Below are 20,632 nucleotides of genomic sequence, written 5' to 3'. Positions count from 1 at the left end.
CATCCGCAGCCTGCTGCACGGAGCGCGGGGCGCGCTAGAAGAAGAGCGCCCAGCGCTTCGGGCAGACATCGGGCAGCCCCACAAGCTCGGGGGACAGCGGGGAGGCGGAGCGCCGCCATCCCGCTGTTCCCTGACCTGGTTTGGATTCCCCGACCTGGTTTTGGGAGGGAAATAAAGGAAACAATTGTTTCCTTTATTTCCCCCCCGAAAAAACTAGGTGCATCCTATGGGCCGGTGTGTCCTATGGGACGAAAAATACGGTAACTACGTTGTTGGGGCTACTTCAAACCTATAGAAGCAGCATGTGATACAATCTTGGAGGACTGTACCATTTTAGACTAATGCTGTGAGATCTCATAAAAGACTCCCTGTTATTAATAATCTGCACAAGAGATGCATTCAAGCATAGATTTCTGGTGTAGAAAGGAGATAACATGTAGAAGTATTCAAATCTGCAGTTCCCAACCTGAAGTAGTACAGTTCTTACTAGGGATATGCAGCAGCTTCAGATGAACTCTAAGTGGAATCAGGGGACTGGGGGTGGGGTGAACTTGCCCTATGCAACCAGGATCTTTGTGAAGCCTCCTGTGTTTAAAAAAAAAAAAAAAGTGATTTCAATGTTACTATACTATACTGGTTGCATCCTTCCTGTTCAGCTAGCTAGCTAATGTAAAACAGGCACACCAGAACTTAGTTTGCAAATCACTGTGAGTTCTGTGCTTTTGTTGTGGGGCATACTAAGGCTTTTTGATTTTCAGATAGTTACAGCTATCCACCAGTACAGGGACAGTTTCAGAGATGACTCAGAAATTGCTATTAGAACATCACACTCTCACTGGGGATGCCACAAACACCTGCAATATGATTATTCACACTGCAGTATTTTCCTACTTCTCCTCCCCATCATATTTTATATTGCCCCAGGAAAGAGATTCTTGGTACTTCATTTGCAGGTATGGTGCTGCTAATGTGCCTGTTCTAGACTGTGCTCATTATGCCTATAAGAGCACATCAGATGTTAACATTAAATCTACTTTTCAGCTGTGTTCCCAGTCAAATTTTAAACGAGTCCTTAGTGTGTGATATCTATGTCACAGGTGTCACCACAGAGCCTACAAGACATTTGTAATGTCAATTAATGTGCAAAGACAAGCTACTGTACAGATGATGGATAAAGATGCCCATTCCTGCATGGCAAATGCCAAGGCACTTCCCCTCCATAACCTGCATTAAGAATGGAAGTTGCAGCACATGTTAGGGAGGGCTTCTTTAAGATAGAATTTTGTGTTCTCTCTAACAGATTTTTTTGCAGGTTTTCTGCAGGCTGTCTAACATTGTGTGTCCCCCTATTGGTGGGAATGTGTCATTTAGATCCTGACTGGGGAGGACTGGAATTCGGTGATGTATGATGGGATCATGGCTTATGGCGGCCCCTCTTTTCCAGGAATGTTGGTCTGTATTTACTTCATAATCCTCTTCATCTGTGGAAACTGTATCCTTTGCTACTACCTTTGTGTTCTTTGACAACTGGACAGCATTAGAGGTTGATATGGTTGGGCACATGCTGAGGTCCATGACTGAGCCAAAGGGCTACTGCTAACAAGCTTCTTGGCCCCTAGTGCTCTTCTCCCTCACTACCTGCACCTGCTTCCTCACCTAACTTTTCATTTTGACTGAGTATGTCATTCTCTCACCTGCTTCTTCAGGGGGGATAGACGGATGAGTGAGTAGAGACAATAGGGAGGACAGCAAAGAGATATTTGGTACCTTAAAGAGAAATACATTTTTGTTACCTAAATTTTCATGGATCAGTACTCACTTTTTCGGATGCAAGTAATGTTGAGGAGCAGACCTGAGGATATGCAGTTAAAAGAATCAAAAGCAGGTGCAGCCCACAGTAATGATAGCAATGAGCAGGTGACCTCACTGAGGGCATATTGCAGGATCTTAGTAATTCAAATCCTGAAGCTGGCACTTAAGTAGTAAGACCCTGCCACTTACTACAGTTTAAAAAATAGCAAAAGGAAAGGAAAGGAAGATTTTTGAAGTACAAAAAAAGAACCATGTTATAATTGTTTTACTGGGTATGCTTACATTAATATACTGAAAAAGTGAAGTTTTTGTTACAAAAGTGGGTATTTAAAAAAATGGAAATTTCTTTTAAAAGAAATCCATCTTAAACTATAAGAAATAATATGAAGAATTGCAGCATTCTATGTATTTCTAACTAGAATGGCAGCATAGCGTTCAGCTTTCTTACACTGATCACACACGTCTTCAGAAAAGCACCAAATTAGCACCATATGTGGACTAACACATGATGATTTTCAGATATGGTGTGTAATATTGTGCATGTGTTCCATATGCGGCTGATTTAATATTTGAATATTTGAATATTAATAACACATGATGAGTTGTTAAACAATTGTGCACATTTCCCTTGATGTGCCAAATTTAAAAGAATCATTTGCAGATCTGGAGCATGTGATATTGTACAGGAGTGGGTGGGCCATATTTCTGTGGACAATTTTCTAATAGATCAAAATTTGGTTATGGACCCACTAAGATGGCATGGACTGGCTGGATGCAGAGGAGTGGTGGGAGGCACCTGCCAGGGAACCCCCAAGGAAAGAAGGCTCTGATCCAGGGGATTGGTAGTGGCATGACAATGAGTGGTCAGAGGGAAAAGAGGGAGCAGATGGGGTGGGGGATATCAGAAGCTGAAGAGGTGACAGGGTTTAGTGAGCAGGAAGAGTCTGTGGCAGAGAGCAGTCCAGAACAGAGGCAGAAGAGGAGGCTAGAGAGGGGAGCCAAGAGGCAGAGATGAGTCAGGCTACTGAAGAAGCTGGGGGGGGGGGCTCCCCCTCCTCCTGTGACCAGTTTTTCTCCCCTCTGGTCTCCTAGAACCAGAAAAAGTATGAAAAGGATGGAGCAGAAACAGAAAGGGCATCAAGGGTCTCAGATTGCTTGGAAAGGGCCAGGGGAAGAGGAAACTTAGGAAGCTGTGAGAAGGTGGGGACCTTCAACCCTTGCAACTTCCTCATTGGGGCAAGAACTACTGGGAAGGGTTGCTATACTCACTGGCCCTGGCCTCCTGTGCTGTTTTGTTTTTTTGAATAAAGAGAGTTAGCTTTACTGACATGATATTAGTTATTGTTGACCTGTTCCTGACACCTGCCCTGACACTATCTAGCCAACTGTCAGAACAATATGGCCAGAACAAAAACAGGAAAGTGAATGCAATGGCATGTTGTAGGTCAGGGGTAAGGAACCTCTGGGCTATGGGCCTGATTAGGCCCATCAGGCCTCCTCATTAGACTCACAAGGTCATTTCATCCAAGCCACGGCCACCAGTCTTACACCTGACATCATATAAGGATCAGGTGTGGGACAGATAAAGGTGGGGCTTGAACAAAAGGGGCTTTGAAGCCACTGCAGGTCAGCTGATCAATGGTGCCTGTAAAGCCATTTGTGCAGAGCTTCCCCCCTGCCAACACTCAGTTGATTATCAATGCTTAGGAAGTGCTGCACACTTTCTGGCCTGCAGTTTGATTTCAACCTCTGCAGGCAAAAATGGACCCCCTGACATCAGGTGATGGACAGGTAGGCGGTCCCACTCACCTGTCAAACTTGGCATGCTGGTCTGTGTGGAGCTAAACATCATTCCCACTGGTCAGATCTGGTTTCCAACCTCTGAAGTTGTGGCTGCATCTAAACATGTTTTCTTTAATAAAACATGCAAACAGACATCTTGCTGAATGTCTTTTTGGCCATTGCTGTGGACAACCTTGCTGATGCTGAGAGCCTGACATCTGCTCAAAAAGAGGAAGAAGAGGAAAAAGAAAGGAAAAAACTAGCTAGGTAAACCCTTTGTTTCTAGTTTGGTATAAAACAATGTCCCTAGATGGTTCTTGAGAGTAAAGGCATGTCCAATCAGCCACATTTTATATCCCTGGTTTGGTATTGTAACTTACAGGTAGGATAAAAGTAGATTATCTTTCCCTTCTGTGTTCATTCTGATAAGCCAAATATTCAAATGGCAGAGTTGACACTGGTACTGGTCAACCATGTTGGCTCACTAGAGACTAGTGCTTCCTGTGGCTTGGTTTTAAACATCAGAGAGGCAGAAACCACTCAGTGCCCAAAATTAATGCTTCTGTGCATGCGTGTCTCAAAATTTGGTGGTTTTGGTTGTTATATGTTATTCAGTCAGCATCTATTAATCTTTCAAATTCTGTGGAAGCTTCCATCAGATGAAAAAGCATCCATAAAGGGGGTGGAGAGAGCGAAAAAGAATGAAAATAAGTTTCTTTCCCCCTCTACTCCCTGAAAAGCCCCTCTGGAAAATGGGGGCCATTCTGAACTGCGTGGGATGGGGCATGGGAGCTGCAGAGGGGAGGGGAGCATGAGAAACTTTTCTTCCATGAACTTCCTTAAATTACCTTAGGCTGCAAACCACTGTATTTTAGAAAATCTCTTATTATATAGTTAATGGCATCTCACCAGCTCATCTTAATGAGAGGTGAGGTCTGTGTTATAATAGAAATGAAATGGTTGAGCAGATAGCCTAGGAGGGTCCTCAAAGCCATCCCTTTTCATACTTTAATGACCTCCTATGAGAAGGCATTATTTTCTTCTTACAATACCAAATTCTTCTTCATGAACATGAAACAGACATTGTTCATTGGAGTTTCAAGATTTGGGGGGGGGGGGCAGCGATAATAAAGGAGATAGGGGAACACCTCTGCCTCATGTTCTTGTCAGAATTGTACCAAGTGCTTGTTGACACGATAAGCTATGCACTACTCATGGGAGTCTGTAACAGAAAACACCTTTCCATATTTTGCAAACATTTGCATTTCCCTTTTTTGCTGAATTATTAGGACTGCTAGTCCTGAAAAGAAACAGGAGCCTGAGAAGCCAGCTGTGGAGGGGGAGACAAAGGAGGAGAAAATTGAACTGAAATCAATCACTGCCGATGGAGAATCTCCACCTTCTAATAAGGTCTGCTGCTTGTTACCTTCCTACTTGCTTTGCCAAATCATATTTATGAATGACTGAATCAATAAAATGGGATGAATGAATAAAGCAAGCTCTATTGTGGTTTTCCCTTCTTTTTGTCAGAGCAATGTAGATGAATATCAGCCTAATGAAAATGAAGAAAAGAATCCTTATCCTACTACAGAGACACCAGGTAATTCACTGCTGTGCTCACTTTTTTCCCTCCCACTAGCACAAGAAGCTGAAACTTAAAACACCGAAGGCAGTTCCAGCTGCATCACAAATAGATCCATATCACCCAATAAAAGATAACCAGCTGATAATTGTACTTGGCAAGATGGAATCATCTCTTTAGTTCTATGGAAATAACAGGTATTTGCCAGATCCAGATGGGAGACATTCCTAGATTGAGATGATGCCTCCTACTGGAGGATCAGGCAGGGTCATTTCAAGCCTGTTGCCTCCTCTCCAAAGGGAGGGGTCATCTTTCTAGCCAGACCAACCCTGCCTGTGGTTGGTGAAGGCTAGGTTCTTGTGTACTCTTGCTGTCAGCCAGTTTTTTCTGTCCCTAACGTCTCTCCTTTTCTTGTGGTGCTATTACTTGGATCTATGAGTGTTTTGGTTTTGGTGTTTTCTCCTCTCTGTGTTTATTTTTCTCTTGACTTTTTTGTTTCTGTTTCTGTCTTTTCCTTCCCTGGTTGTTGTGCTTTCCCTCCTCTCCTCATTGTTGTCCTTTCTGAGTGGTGTGGAGGAAGAGGAGAATTTCTTTGGATCTGGTGGGTCTTACTAGATCCTGGAAGGCGTTGTACCTCTGATGGGGCAGTCTTTGGGCACTGGAGTGCGGTGGCATGTCCACTAACAAGCCTGAATGCCGTTTTGTTTTCTCTTGTTGCTTGAAGCAGCTGTTTTCCTCTGTGCCTTTTTTTCCGGATGGTCCACAATAATCAACCAGCATGGCCATCAGTGTTAGACTACTCCCACTGTCAGGCTGGTGATTGCCCAGTCATTTGGTGGTTCCTGGCATTGTTGTGATCCCAGCTATATAACTAGCAGGTACACTAGTGCCTGGAAGTAGGGTTGTTACTGCACACTGTTGACAAGTGGTTTAGCATGCTGAAATTGTTTCCCATCTTTTCCCCCCTGAGGTTATGGGAAACTGTATTTTTGATGGCTTTATCTCTACTTTATGTGGGCTCCTGCTATTATGGTTTCCCAGCAGTGGACTTGTCTGACTGTAGAACCTCCTTGGCTAAGAGGTCTCTGTGTTTGAACCCATCTTTGTAGCTTTAGACCAGCAATGCATACATCATTACTACAGAAGCTCCTGGTGTCTTTTCTTGGGAAGGGAGAATTCCCTTGTTTTTTTCTCCTGGGTCAGGAAGTTTACTTTCCAGGAGATTCAGAGAGGTTGAGTATTCTTTGCAGTTTAGTTCTGAGGGAGGGGAGAGGAAGGACCCCTTCTACAAAGTCTTACAAGCACCATAAGAAGAACAGGGGGCAGCAAATTCTAGTTCTGTGGGATCCCCTCCTCCTCCCCTTTCTTCTAGGGCTGTTTCTTGAAGTCAGTCCAGGTCTCATGCTAGGAAATGTGTGGTGGAGACTGGGGCTGTAGTTGCTGGGACAGCTGGCATAAGAGAGTCAGGAGCTGCTGGTCCTGAGGCTAGAAGGAAGTATCAGCAGGCAACTCTGGTGGTGAGCTCTGAAGCCCCTTTTTCTTATATGGACCCCCCCCCATTCCCCCTGCCCCCCTGAGAGGAAGGGTAGGTGAGGAAGGGCTGGAAGTAGTTCAGTCTGAAAGTATTTGCTTCTGATGTTTTTCTGGCCCTTTTGGCCAAGGCTCACAGGGTCCTAGAACTGACTTAGGAAGATCTTCATGTGCAGCCTTTCTCCTCTCAGTCCTTGGATGTGGGTACAAAGAGGGTCTTCCCTACTTCTTTGAACAAACTCCTGCATGTATCCAAGAAAAATAGACACCAGAGCCATCTTAGACCTCAGCAGGCTCAGCAAATGTGTGGAGAAGAAATGCTTCAAAATGAAGACTTTGAGGTCCATCATGGCAGCACCAAGAAGGGGAGACTGGATGACCTTAACTGATGTCTCCATGTCTCAATCCAACCTTCCACTGGTGGTTTCTCCAGTTCACCTACAGTCAGGATCTCTACCATTACTGGGCATTGCCTTTTAGTCTCATTTGGCAATGAGAATCTTCACCAAGGTATTGATAGCACTGGGCCCATTTCCACACCAGAGGCATTTGCAGTCATCCATATCTGGTCAACATTCTGATCTATGCTCCATCTAGGGGACAGGTTCTTCAAGTGACCATGGCAACAGTCTCCTGCCTGCATGACCTAGGGTTTGTGATTAATGTGAAGAAGAGTGTCCTCTCTCCCACTTAGTATTGGGCACACCTTGGGGTTTGTCTGGACACAAACTAGTTCTCCATGTGTCTGACATTAGAGTGAGTGGCAGCACTTCATCTTGCCCTGGGCACTGCTTTAGTGGATCTGATAGCTTGGTGTCATGTTTTGACTTTGTGTCATGGACTCAGTTGCACACTTGGTTACTGCAAAGACCGTTAACAGAACCTCACTGCAGTGAGGCATCATTTGCAGGTGGAAATCCTATTGACAGTGAAGAAAGAACTGGTCTAGTGACTGACTCCATGGCACCTAACTGTGGATGTGTCTCTGGAGGAGCCTTTCCAATTGGCGCTCATGACTTGTATATCTGCAGTTGAGGAACTTCTCTAGTTAATAAGGCTACTCAAGAGGTGTGGACCACTGAATAAACACAGTTCAGTATCAATGGAGTTGGACCCAAGCAACTGGAGATGGACATCTGGGGCCATCGCCTTATGGTCAGGATGGATAAGCCATCTGCCAAAGTTCACATCAGTTATCAGTGAGATGTGAGATTGATGGTGGAGACGGATACACTTCTGAGATGAGTAGAGCAGCATTTACTCAGCTTGAAGGTAGAACATTTAGCCAGAGTGGACAACCAGACAGCAGACTGGTTGAGCCAGGTATCAACAAGGGAGGCCAAGTGGCAGTTAAAACCCCTGGTGTTTTGTCTAGTAGTGCACTGTTTGGATCAGTCAATAACAGATCAGTTTGCTTCATAGAGCAATGCCCAGCTCCATACCTTTCTCTTGTTTTCAATCTCTGGGACCATGGGGTGTGGATGCTTTAGAGATTGAGTGGCCTCTGGGGTTGCTATATGCCTTTGCACTGTTTAATGCAGAAAATGCTTAAGAAGGATCATCAGTGTAGGCTAAGGTGATCCTGACGGCCACTTACTGGCCAAGAAGGCCTTGGTTTCTGCACCTGGTGAATTTGGCAGTGCAGGATCCTTTAATATTCCCAGCTTGGGAGGACTGAGCAGTGTACTGGCTAATCTTGAAGGCCCACCTTTGTCTGCTCACCCTCTTTGTAAAAGATTTATTAAAGGTGTGGCACTTGTTGCTCCTCCACTTGTCCATAGATTTTTTCCTTCAAAATTGAATTGGGTGCTTTCAGTTCTTATCGGACCTCTTTGAGATGATGGCCACTTGCACTCTGAAATGGTTGACCCTTAAAGTCATATTTTGGGTGGCTATCACCTCAGCCAGATGTATTGGAGCTGGAAGCTGACCCCTCCATTTTATTTTACGTCCTGATAAAGTGGTTCTTTGCACAGACCTAGCTCTCACGCCTAAGGTGAACTCCATTTTTCTTAAGTCACAGGAAGTGAACTTATCTTTGTTTGGTAAGAATCCTTCCTACTCCCAATAATGTGAATAGCATACTTTTCCCATTTTTAACTCAAGAGGTCATTCAATTTCAGGAAGTATGAGTAGCTGTTTCTGTCTTATTTGGGCTTCTCTGTTGAGGGGAAAAAGTCTCATTGTCCTCTGTTTCCCTTTGGCTTCAGGAGGCAGTTAGTGAAGTGTATTGTTCACTGGGTCAGTTGCATCCCAAGTCATCACAGCTTATTCTTTGAGAAGTGCTGCAGTCTTGGTTGCCTTGAAGAGAACTTTTCTGGTGGGGGTATCTGTAGGACAGCTATGTGGGCCTCCCTGGCCCTTTCTCTAGACATCACAAAATTATTTGTTTTGTGGTGGCTGACACAAATTTTCATAGGACTGTGTTGCTGAGGCCTATGATTGAGTAAAGTGATTGGCAGAGGAAGTCCACTCTGGGTTTCTCCTTGCACCTATGTTATATGCCAGTCTAGAAATGCCTTCCATATAGATTTGGCAAAAACAGAAAATTGTTTTAAAATAAATTTCTGTTTGAAGATCCAGATGGAAGACATTATGCACACCTCTCCTTCCCCTGCTTGCATTTGGCAGGGAGGGAACTAGGTTATGGATTTGCCTGCTTTGTCACATACTGTTAGGGCTTCCTTTTCCATCTTAGGGCATTATCTTCTGGGGGTGGTGGAGTAAGGGGTTCCTGTGTTGTTTCTGGCAGTTCAGTTTCTGTTCTTTGTCTATGTCTGGGTTTTTCTGTTTTTTCCTGTGAGTCTTTTTCAGTTAGGCTCAGGGTTTGTGGTTTGCCAGTCGAACAATCGATTTGGGGTTGAGGAGTTGTCTATGCTTTCTAGAGAGGTGACTCCTCCCCCTGGAGAGGAGGCAAAAGGCTTGAAAGGACCCTTCCTGATACTCCTGTAGGAGACGTCATCTGAGTCTAAGAATGTCTTCCATCAGGATCTTAAGAAATTCATGGTAAGACAAATTTCCATTTTTATTATACAGTATTGTATGTTATAGTCGCGGCTATATGCAGTCTGTGTTACAGCTGTGAGCAGCCACTGGTATGTCAGGTTTTACAGCCTCACCAGCTGAAAATTAAGCAGGTCTGTATATATCTGCTTAATTTACATGTCTTTTCTTGTTTCTCCTAGCCAAGGGGATGGAGCAAAAACCTTGCTGCCTACCCACTGGAAAGGCAACTGGGGGTCTACTCACATGAGCATTGGGTTTGTGGGAAGATAATGTGAATTGCGTTATATACCATGACTCCCTTTCTGCGATGAGCTCGTTGTACATGCCTGATATTGCTCAGTTGCAGGATTTAATGGCTTTCAGCGTTTTTTCAAAGGTGCCATTTTAGTGCTACCTAAACACTGGTGTGCCAGCCAGTGGATTAATTCAGCCACTGTGTACCGAAGTTGTATGAATCATTCCTGAATCAGTATGGTTTAGTGGGCAGGACGTTTGACTCGGAAACATACGCAACTATGAACTTGTTTGGTGGCCTTGGATAAACCACTGTCTGCAGTAGCAGTTGGTAGGATAGGGTGGGCTGTGCTATTTATCTGGCTTCTCATTACCAGTGTTACTGCTGGTTATCAAGAAGGAGAGAAGCAAGGCAACAGGGAGGCTGGTGTGGTGTAGGCACAGCAGTGGAAGCACTGTGTCTACACCTCACCGACTTCCTCACTCCCTTCCCCACTCGATAGCAGGCTGCAACCATAGCACTGGGAAGCAAAAAACAAACAAACACATTTTGGCCCATTACCTCTGACCACTACTCACTATATGTCTCAGTACTTCTGACTCCATCTCTGAAATGAGAATGAGAGTGGCTTGCTTTGTAGGGGAGTTTTAAGTATGAATCTTGTCTTTGTACATTATGTATTTTCACCTCTTAAAAGCTCTAAAGAAAACCTCAGTAGTTGCCAAAACATATTCTAAGTCTGCCATGCATGAAATATTTGTCTCAAGACCAAACTAGGTGTTACATGCAATTCTGAGTTATTTCCTTCCACATGTTTCTTGCTTATTTTTGCTGTTACCAAAACTATGGTGGAAGTCCATACTCTAACCTTTTCTCCTCTAACTTCAATTTTCCAGCTTAAAATAATCTCCCTAGACCACAGCTTCCCCTGCAAGGAAAAACATAATGGGTGGTTTGGAGCTGGAAAATATAGAACCAAAGAATTGTAGAGTTAGAAGGGTCCCCAAGAGTCATCTAGTCCAAACCCTTGCAATACAGGAATCTCAGCTAAAGCATCCGTGACTGATGGCTTTTCAACCTCTGCTTAAAAACCTCCAAGGAAGGAGAGTCTACAACCTCCCGAGGGAGACTGTTCCACTGTCAAACAGCTCTTACCATCAGAAAGTTTTTCCTGGTGTTTAGTCAGGATCTCCTTTCTTGTAAATGATTTAGGGGGTGGGCGTGGCGTTAAACACCAAGGCTGCTTTGTAGTGTGTCCCTAAGATATTTGCTTCTGAGGCACAGCATCTGGGGGGTTGCCCTATATATTTGCATGTAATTTCCCCAATCATGTATATTTATTCCTGTTTGCGTATCAGCTGCTCTGTGATCATTGAACATGTTGGACTCCTTATTAGCAAACCAAACCTGTGGCACTGCAGATGTGAATAATGTTTTCTCATATCACCCATCTGGAACAGCATCTGACTTTAGACCTCTTCTTGTACTCTGTCTGCATGCAGGTGCTCTTGTTAAGCCAGGCTTTTGCTACATCCAGACAACTCTGGATATCATTATTTTTATCCTGCAGCTATTTCAAAGCATTTTTTAAAATCTCAAGTCTTTTCCAGATACCACCAGCCAATCTTCTAGAAATCTCTCATAGTCACCAAATCCCTCAAAACTGTTATTTTATCTGCTGCTTCAATGAGATCAATTCCTTTCTTCAACAATGTTTTTCAGCCTGCCCAACCAGATGGAAAGAGTACTCAAAGCACTCTTGGGCTTGCCTATCGGAAGGTTGGCAGTTCGAGTCCACCCAAGAGGGTGAACTCCTGTTGCTCTGTCCCAGCTCCTGCCAATCTAGCAGTTTGAAAACATTCCAGTGTGAGTAGATAAATAGGTACTACTGTGGCAGGAAGGTAAACGGTGTTTCTGTGCACTCCGGCTTCCATCACGGTGTCCCGTTGTGCCAGAAGCTGTTTAGTCATGCTGACCACATAACCTGGAAAGCTGTCTGCCGACAAACACCAGCTCCTTTGGCCTGAAGTGAGATGAGTGCCGCACCCCATAGTCAAGTCTGCCTGGACTTAACCATCCAGGGGTCCTTTGCCTTTTACCTGCCCTGCTGAAGTTGTGGATAGACAAGTTTGGTTCACTGGAGTCCTTTGGGGGGTTTTTGTGGTAATGGGAATCCTTACAAATAGGTAACCAGACAGTCTTTGACTATAACTACCTTGCCCATCTGCAAGCTTTTGAGCAGGTTTCCCCATCTAAATTATGTCCAGGAAGGTGTTTCTCAGTTTCCACTAAATGGCAGCTGATATTCATAGTTCAGCAACGGGACAGATGCTGCATGACATGCTTGCTTGCCATGGTCAATTATGGGTGCTTTGTTGTTGCAATATCTTCTTCTTTCACAATCACTCGTGGCTGAATAAGATTGTCTTCCATGAACACTGTGTCACCAGTGGAGGCCAATTCTGGATCCACATGTCCTTCCACAGTGGGGACATAGGTTTTTGGACGAGAGTTGATCACGGTGAGGGTTTGTCAAACATGCCTTCCTCTTAGCTCGTTTCTCCTTTTCGCCCTGAGTTTGTGCTTCTTCAAAGTCCATGACACCTTTGGTAAAGGCTGTTGGTAAAACCTCCCTGAGTGTTAAGATCTGCTTCAAAGGTGCTGGTCATTGACTTGTCGATTTTGGAGTATATACTAGGAGAATGTAGTAGCTCCACAATTGTTGAATTCACTTCCCATTGAGCTTTGCCAGCCTCACCCCCACCCTCCACCCCCATCAGCTTTTAGAGGTGGTTGAAAAGCATTTTGGGATTGATTTTAATTTAGATCTATATTTTAATTATTTGCTGCATTTTAACTGATATTTATTTTATTGTAATTTGATTGTTGTTTTCTTCTTTTATTTGTAAAACTTCCTTGGGAGAACTTATTCTTAAAGGCAGGATACTTAACTAAGGACCTTTGCAGTAGAACCTCTGGCATGCTGCTCTCTCAACCAGCGCTACAGCTTGCTTAGATAATGTAACTGCTGGCTTGACTGTCAGCTTCTCCCATTGTAACATTTCACTGCAGGTGGCTTGAAGGTGGTATATCAACTCACCAGCACAGCAGAGGGCTGATGACACAAGGCACTATTTGATTTCCACTAATTCTTACCAATCTTCTGACTCTGGCTCCTCCATCCGAGTAACTCATTGCTCAGGTATAGGCTGAACAGTTCTCACACTACTTGTGTTGGATTTTTCACCCACCTTCAAGACTGCCTACCAGTTTCCAGGCTCAACTATCTATCAGATCAATACTTGCTTTTCTCAAGACTGCCAGCTCTGACGTAAAGCTTACCCACTGAGAATCTAAGAGGAGTGCAGTGGGCATTTGTATCATTGGCCAATTTATGACATGTCTTCAGGGCTTAGGTATGTAAATGCAGCCACAGTTGAGCTCTCCATGGTAGCTGCTGCTTGCCTGGAAGTTTCTCCACTTGCATCTTATCAGCACCCACCTCTCATACCTCCAGGATTGGGATGAGGTTGAGCAGGTCCAGACCCATCATGCACTTCATTCAGTTTTTTATAAGCTCACGTTGCCCCAGTTTTCACATTAATCTTCTTTGCTCTACCTTTGATGTCTCAGCTTCAGACTGCAATGCTGCTCCAGGCATCCCCCAGCGGCAGGCCCTCCAGGCACTCATTATGCAACTCTTCAACCTGCCTCTTGGCTCTTGCAACCGCCACTAAAGAGATCTGCTATGCTGACAAGCTTCTTTTCAGCAAGAGAATCATCATGATGATGATGTATTCAATGAGAGTAGACAGAGTACTAATTTTACAATCTAGTTTACAGGCAAATTAAAGAGTTTAAGCTCTATAAGTACATACAATGAGGATGAAAGCCAGAATGATGCGAAAACCTGGAAGATAAACTCAGAGCAAAAGTAAACATTGAAAAGGCTCCATCAATATCATTATCATCATTATTAGTCAAATGTACTGCACTTCTAAGTTCCAAAGGGCTTTCCAGGCTTTCCCTTGTTCTCCTTTATTTAAGGAAGGCAATTGTGTTTTTAATATATAGGAATCATCAGAGAGAGTAGATTCTGGGTTGAATAAAGATTAACCGTAGGTATCCAAGGCTCATTTATTTGTGAAGGAAATTTTTATATTGCCATCTACCACATGTTCTCAAGGCAGGTTCCAATAACACCTTACTGTGCACTTACTTTTAAAAAATCATTTAAAAATCCCTTTATTTGATAAAGACCATTTAATTACTGTTGTTCAGGGGCTCAGCAAAAGAAAAATGTCTGCCCCTGATATTGGAACCCATTTGGCATTGGTGTCTATCTGATCTCAAGGACAAGAGAGTTTCAAAGCTGGATCACTACCATGGGAAGAGACTGTTCTTGGTTCTAGTCAGTAAAGGTAAAGGGACCCCTGATCTTTAGGTCCAGTTGTGGCCGACTCTGGGGATGCAGTGCTCATCTCGCTTTATTGGCCGAGGGAGACGGCGTACAGCTTCTGGGTCATGTGGCCAGCATGACTAAGCCGCTTCTGGCGAACCAGAGCAGCACATGGAAACGCCATGGGTTAAACCACAGAGCCTAGGACTTGCTGATCAGAAGGTCGGCGGTTCGAATCCCTGCGACGGAGTGAGCTCCTGTTGCTCGGTCCCTGCTCCTACCAACCTAGCAGTTTGAAAGCATGTCAAAATGCAAGTAGATAAATAGGTACCACTCTGGTGGGAAGGTAAACGGCGTTTCTGTGTGCTCCCCCCCCCTTTCTAGTCAGTAGGTACCTGTTAATGGTGGTTCTATCAACAGGGCCTCCCTTGCAGATATCAACAAATGGGTAGGTCAATTTTGAGAGAGACACTCTTTCAGGTAGTTGTGTTCCAAGTCATTTGGGGCATTATATATCAAAGCCAACTTCTGGGATTAGCCTCTGTGACATATAGGCACCCAGTGCATGTGCTTCAAAATTGATTTATATGTGCTTGGGCTGCCATCCTTGTCAGCACCTTTGCATCTGTCTTCCAGTCTCCAAACCAAATTCAAGGGTAGCTCTCTGTAGAGCACATAGCAGTAATCAAGCCAGGAAGTTACTAGGCCATGGATTATGGTGGCTAGGCTATTCCTGTCCAGCCAGAGCAGGCAACAGGCACTCTGCACCCCACCAGCTATCTAAGGTTCTGGTAACAATGTGAAATCAATGAGTGCTCCCAACTATGCACTTGATCCTTTAGGGCAGGGTTATCCAAACTTTTGTCTCCAGCTGTTTTTGGACACTTGGCTTTTAAAGAAGAGGCAATTTATGAACACAGAATAATCATAAAAATGAGATTGTAAAGGAAAGCTTGCTTAAGGATTGCTGTTAGGATGCCAGTGCAGACAATTAAACACGGCTATTGTTTTGTACCATCTTTTAGTTTTTCTGTTTATCTAGATAATTACCTTAATGGCACCTGTGGAGTGTGTGCGTGTGCAAGTTTTTAAGCATCTTACTGTTGTTCTGTTCACAAACACATTAGACTTCTGGAGGTGCTTGAAATCCTCAAAGTATTTTTCCGAACCCTCCCTGTATTCCCACAGGCCATCCAGGGCCCCTTCTTGCAATTTCTTCCTTGAAGGATAGTCTCAGATCTCCACAGTGCCTGGAGCTCTCATTTTTAAGAATTTGTTTCAAGAGTTTTAGTTTTTAATTCTTCTGCCTTGCCTGAATTCTAAACAAGCAACAAAATGAAGAATTTATTTCCATCTCTTTTTAGGGAAAAATGGCCATTCCACCTGGTGTTGTGTGCCCTATTCACATCTAAGGGCAGGGGGGAGGGACCAGGTCAGGTGTTAACTCCATGAATGGATTCACAGAGGTGGGAAAATGCCCAATTTGCCCCAAAGCATTCTTCACAGCATTATTATTATATTTTCTTCTCATTATTATTATCAAATGATTACCTATGCTTCACCCTAAGGTTCCAGAGTAAGTTACAACAATTTAAAGTAGAACATTAAAAACAGTGTAAAAATTACAGTTGAAGATCCTAAGAACTCTCTTCTGAAAGTATTAGAAAAAATACAGGAATTTGGGCAAGTAGCAAGTTTTAAATTAAATAAAAATAAGACAAAGCTGCTAGTCAAAAACCTATCACAATCGGATAAAAAAGTATTATATCAAATCATAGAAATCGAGATTCATAAAAAAGTTAAATATTTAGGAATCTGCCTTACAAACCAAGAACATTAATATCTTTAAAGATAACTATGAAAAGATTTGAAATGAAATAAAAAGGAATCTAGAAATATGGGTTAGAATGAATTTATCATTATTAGGAAGAATTTCAGGGATTAAGATGAACATATTGCCAAAAATTTTGTTTTTGTTTCAATCAGTGCCGGTAATAAGTAACACAGCATGCTTCAAGAAATGGCAAAAGGATATCTCAAAATTTATATGGCAAGGGAAGAAACCAAGGATAAAATATAAACTACTTACTGACATTAAAGATAGAGGAGGATTTTCCCTTCCAGGCTTTAAATTATCCTATGAGGCTGCTTGTGTTACTTAGATCTGGGATTGGATTAAATTAGAAAATATGGATATGTTAGATCTTGAAGGACATGACAACAGATTTGGATGGCATGCGTACTTGTGGTATGATAAAGGGAAAGTACGCAAAAGATTCTATAACCACATAATTAGGAGATCACTTTTAAAAGTATGGGAAAGATATAAAGATTTACTAGAACAAAAGACCCCGTGGTGGCTGTCTCCAACAGAAGCAACCTCAATTAAAAAAATAAATAGGAAATAAAAATGGTTCACATATAGAGATCTCTTAATAGAAATAGAAGGGAAATTAAAATTGAAAGAATTTGAAGAGTTTTGAGAACATGTAAATGATTGGCTGCAGTATCATCAATTAAATTAAGTATTTAAAGAGGATAAAAAGAAAGGATTTAGTTGCACTTTATCCAGATTTCAAAGAGAAATCATAGGTGATAATACTAAATTACTGAAGAAGGTGTACAATATATTATTAGTTGACGAGGAGGTAAAAATTTAGGACATAATATACAAATGGAAGATGGAAAGAAATTATGGAAAGTCAATTTAAAATTTATGGATTGTATAACTTTGAAACAGAATTATATGAAAATGATGTACCGATGGTATATTGTCCCTGTAAAAATGACAAAAATGTATAGAACAAGCTCCAATAAGTGTTGGGAATAATGATTGTATTGAATATAAAATTGTAAAACTTAATAAAAACTTTTTTTTTAAAAAAGAAGATCCTCGGGGTCCCTTTCAACTCTACGATTCTACAGCTCTATGTCATGATGACGGAAGGATTTAATAGCATCCTGATCAATGCAGAAGAAAATTCCTGTTCCCTGATTATTTATTCTCTTCTATAGAGTCTACAGCATAATTAACAACAGACTTAGCCTAGATTTTATGAGGGAAATCAGAAACCTTTTTCTGATTAATAGTATTTAAAAAGTATAAACTTTGCCTTTCAGGAGAAGAGGAGGAGGAAGAGCCTGAGATGCCTGTTGGGCCTCGTCCACGCCCAATGTCCGAATTGCACCTCAAGGAGAAAGCTGTGCCAATGCCAGAAGCCAGTGCTTTTTTCATCTTCAGCCCCAGCAACAGGTATTTTGAGGTGGCTGTTTTGTTGTTACATTTGCTAACCATGAATAGCAGATCCAAAGTCATACTTCCGTAGTAGTCTGGGAAAGCATGTGTTTTGTGGTGTCCTTATTCTTTAGGATAAATATTTTCCATGCAAACCCACTGGAAATCTTCATGCTGTAGAGAAATGTCTTTCACTTGCATGAGCCTGGAAGACTTTTTATAAGAAGCAAATCATGAGGAAGATTTTGGAAATATGTAAAAGAAAAAACAAACTTACTAGTTAATAGGAACTAGACATGCTAGTTTTCTACATGGTGGGAATATTTTGCACGGAAAAGCATTTATTATTGTTGTTGTTGTTGTTACCTGCCCTGTACCGAAAACCCAACTAAGAGTATTTTAGAAACGTCATCAAAAATGAATGATTTTGGGAAAGTCTTAGGCTTTAAATTAAATAAAGAAAAATCCAAATTAATAGTGAAAAACATGGGTGAAAAGAAAAGAGAGAATTAGAAATTAAAACCGAATTAAAAATAACAAAGTTAATTACCTGGGCATTTGGATTACGAATAAAAATATAAACTTATACAACGATAACTTTGTAAAAAAATTGAGAGAAATAAAAAAGATTTGGAGATTTGGGGGGGGGGGTTGAATCTGTCAGTGTGGGGCAGGATGTCAATACAGTGGTACCTCGGGTTAAGTACTTAATTCGTTCTGGAGGTCTGTACTTAACCTGAAACTGTTCTTAACCTGAAGCACCACTTTAGCTAATGGGGCCTCCTGCTGCTGCCGCGCCACTGGAGCACAATTTCTGTTCTCATCCTGAAGCAAAGTTCTTAACCTGAAGCACTATTTCTGGGTTAGTGGAGTCTGTAACCTTAAGTGTATGTAACCTGAAGTGTATGTAACCCGAGGTACCAGTGTAATTAAAATGACCGTGCTGCCAAAGATGTTATTCTTATTCCAAACCTTACCAATAATTAGTGGAATCAAATGTTTCAAAGATTGGCAAAAAGATCTGGCTAAATTCATCTGGCAAGGTAAAAAACTGAGAATAAAATTCAAAATATTAACAGAAATCAGAGACAAAGGAGGTTTTGCGGTCCCACATCTTAAATTATATTATGAAGCAACATGCTTTGTTTGGCTCAAAGAATGGATAATATTAAAAAATACCAAAATACTTGACATAGAAGGGTGGGATAATGTCTTTGGATGGCACGGTTATTTGGGACAGAATAAAGTGAAAAACCACAGAGGGTTCCTTAATCATATAGTAAGGAAGGCCTTATACAAAGTTTGGGAAAGATACAAAATAATTTTAGAACCCCCAAACTCCATGGTGGCTTTCACCAGTGGAGGCAATTGCCATCCACAAGAAGAATATGGGTGATAATTGGCCAGTGTATAAAGACTTATTAGAAGAACAAAATTATCAATTAAAAATGAAAAAATATGAATAACTTAAAAAGTTTGGAATAACCTGGCTACAATACCATCGGTTAAACACAACTTTTGAAAAAGATAAAAAAAATGAATGGCTTTGAAGGTAAAATATCAGCACAAGAGAAGGGCATACTACAAGATAATAGGAAGATACTATAAAAAATGTGTAGGTTACTTTTAGATTGGAATTTTAAAGATGAAGAAATAAAAGAAGTAATGATAAAGTGGGCACAAGATCTAGGCCACCACATAGAATTACAAAAATGGGATGAGTTGTGGAAAAGAAATCTAAAATTTACGGGATTTTATTTAATCAAAGAAAATTTCATGAAAATGCAATTTAGATGGTATTTAACCCCCTCAAAAATGGCCAAAATAAATATAAGTTACAACAATAAGTGTTGGAGATGCAAAGGTCATGAAGGAATTTTTTTCCACATGTGGTGGACGTGTCCAGAAATCAAAAAAATCTGGGACACGGTCTACAAGGAGAAGAAAAAAATATTAAAGTTTACATTCAATAAAAATCCAGAAGCATTCCTACTAGGGATTCTAACAAATAACATTCCAAGTGAAAAGAAGAAGAATATTTCTCTATGCAGTAACAGCAGCTTAGGTGTTAGTGGCAAAGTATTGGAAGAGTGAGCATATTCCACCAAGAAAGGAATGGCAACTAAAATTCTGTGAGTACTTGGAACTCACAAAAATGACAGAATCAGTAAGAAATAAGTCAGTAGATAATGTGAAAAAAGAGTGGGAATGCTTCAGAATTATTTGATGAAACCAGGTTCTACCTCTAAGATTTGATTGTGTTTGGAATAATTCCGTACATAGAGATACATTGCTCTCTCATACCAAGATGAGGAGAAAATATTAAATACAGGGGGGGAATTCAATCAAAATCAACTGTTATGAGGTAGATGGAAGTCCACAACAATTAAAATACGCAAAGAGATTCAGTCCATATGGAAAGGTATCATATATGAGAAATGCTACTACATATAGGACTGAATCTCATTGAATAGTATCGAATGGAAGAAAACTATATTGTTTTTGTCATTGTCTTTGTTTTGTCTTTGTCTGTTTCTTATTTCTTTTTTTATATGTAGAGATGTAAGGTTATTAACTGATATTATTTGATTTATGTAGTGGTTATTAATGCATGTGTCTGTTATCTATGCATTTATTTCTATATTTGAAATAAAAAATAATACAAAAAAGATTCTTTCTCTCTCTCTCTCTTTGCAGGTTTCGGGTCCACTGCCACCGCATTGTTAATGATAACGTTTTCACCAACTTGATCCTCTTTTTCATCTTACTCAGCAGCATCTCTCTGGCAGCTGAGGACCCTGTCCGACATACCTCCGTTCGGAATCAAGTATGCCTCCCACCTTTCCTTGAGCCTTCACAGCTTGTTGAGAATGATGTTCAGCAGCCAGTTGAGGAAAACCTATCCAATCCCCACCCCTGCCTGCCCACTAGCTTCATGTTGGTACAGATAAATATAGCTATATCAGTCCATGCTATTGCAGACTGCACCCCAAATTCATTGATAAATCTCTACATTTAGATTGAATTACACAGTTGAAGCTATCACATTTT

General features: G+C 41.7%; 1 protein-coding gene and 1 long non-coding RNA gene across 8 annotated transcripts in view; one reads left to right on the top strand and one right to left on the bottom strand.

Annotated features, from left to right (window-relative positions):
* The window catches only part of CACNA1C (calcium voltage-gated channel subunit alpha1 C), a gene marked incomplete at its 5' end in the record, with an annotated part of 488,103 nt that overhangs the window by 344,805 nt on the left and 122,666 nt on the right, over window positions 1-20,632 (top strand). For all 7 annotated transcript variants that reach the window (XM_080971552.1, XM_080971554.1, XM_080971553.1 and 4 more), the window contains 6 exons: window positions 1,372-1,492; window positions 3,747-3,861; window positions 4,884-5,004; window positions 5,125-5,194; window positions 17,467-17,599; window positions 20,279-20,408. In XM_080971552.1, the coding sequence (XP_080827678.1) occupies window positions 1,372-1,492; window positions 3,747-3,861; window positions 4,884-5,004; window positions 5,125-5,194; window positions 17,467-17,599; window positions 20,279-20,408 (690 nt within the window). The remainder of the gene's footprint in view (window positions 1-1,371; window positions 1,493-3,746; window positions 3,862-4,883; window positions 5,005-5,124; window positions 5,195-17,466; window positions 17,600-20,278; window positions 20,409-20,632) is intronic.
* On the bottom strand, window positions 62-4,877 carry LOC308457623. The gene is made up of 4 exons (XR_013977051.1): window positions 4,743-4,877; window positions 3,622-3,812; window positions 1,695-1,767; window positions 62-585 (listed from the first exon to the last, which is right to left on the bottom strand). It is a non-coding gene; the product is annotated as an uncharacterized lncRNA (long non-coding RNA).

The sequence above is a fragment of the Podarcis pityusensis genome, assembly GCF_964106645.2.
Source record: "Podarcis pityusensis genome assembly, chromosome: 10".
Classification (NCBI taxonomy): domain Eukaryota; kingdom Metazoa; phylum Chordata; class Lepidosauria; order Squamata; family Lacertidae; genus Podarcis; species Podarcis pityusensis.
This window is presented reverse-complemented; position numbering and strand designations above follow the sequence as displayed.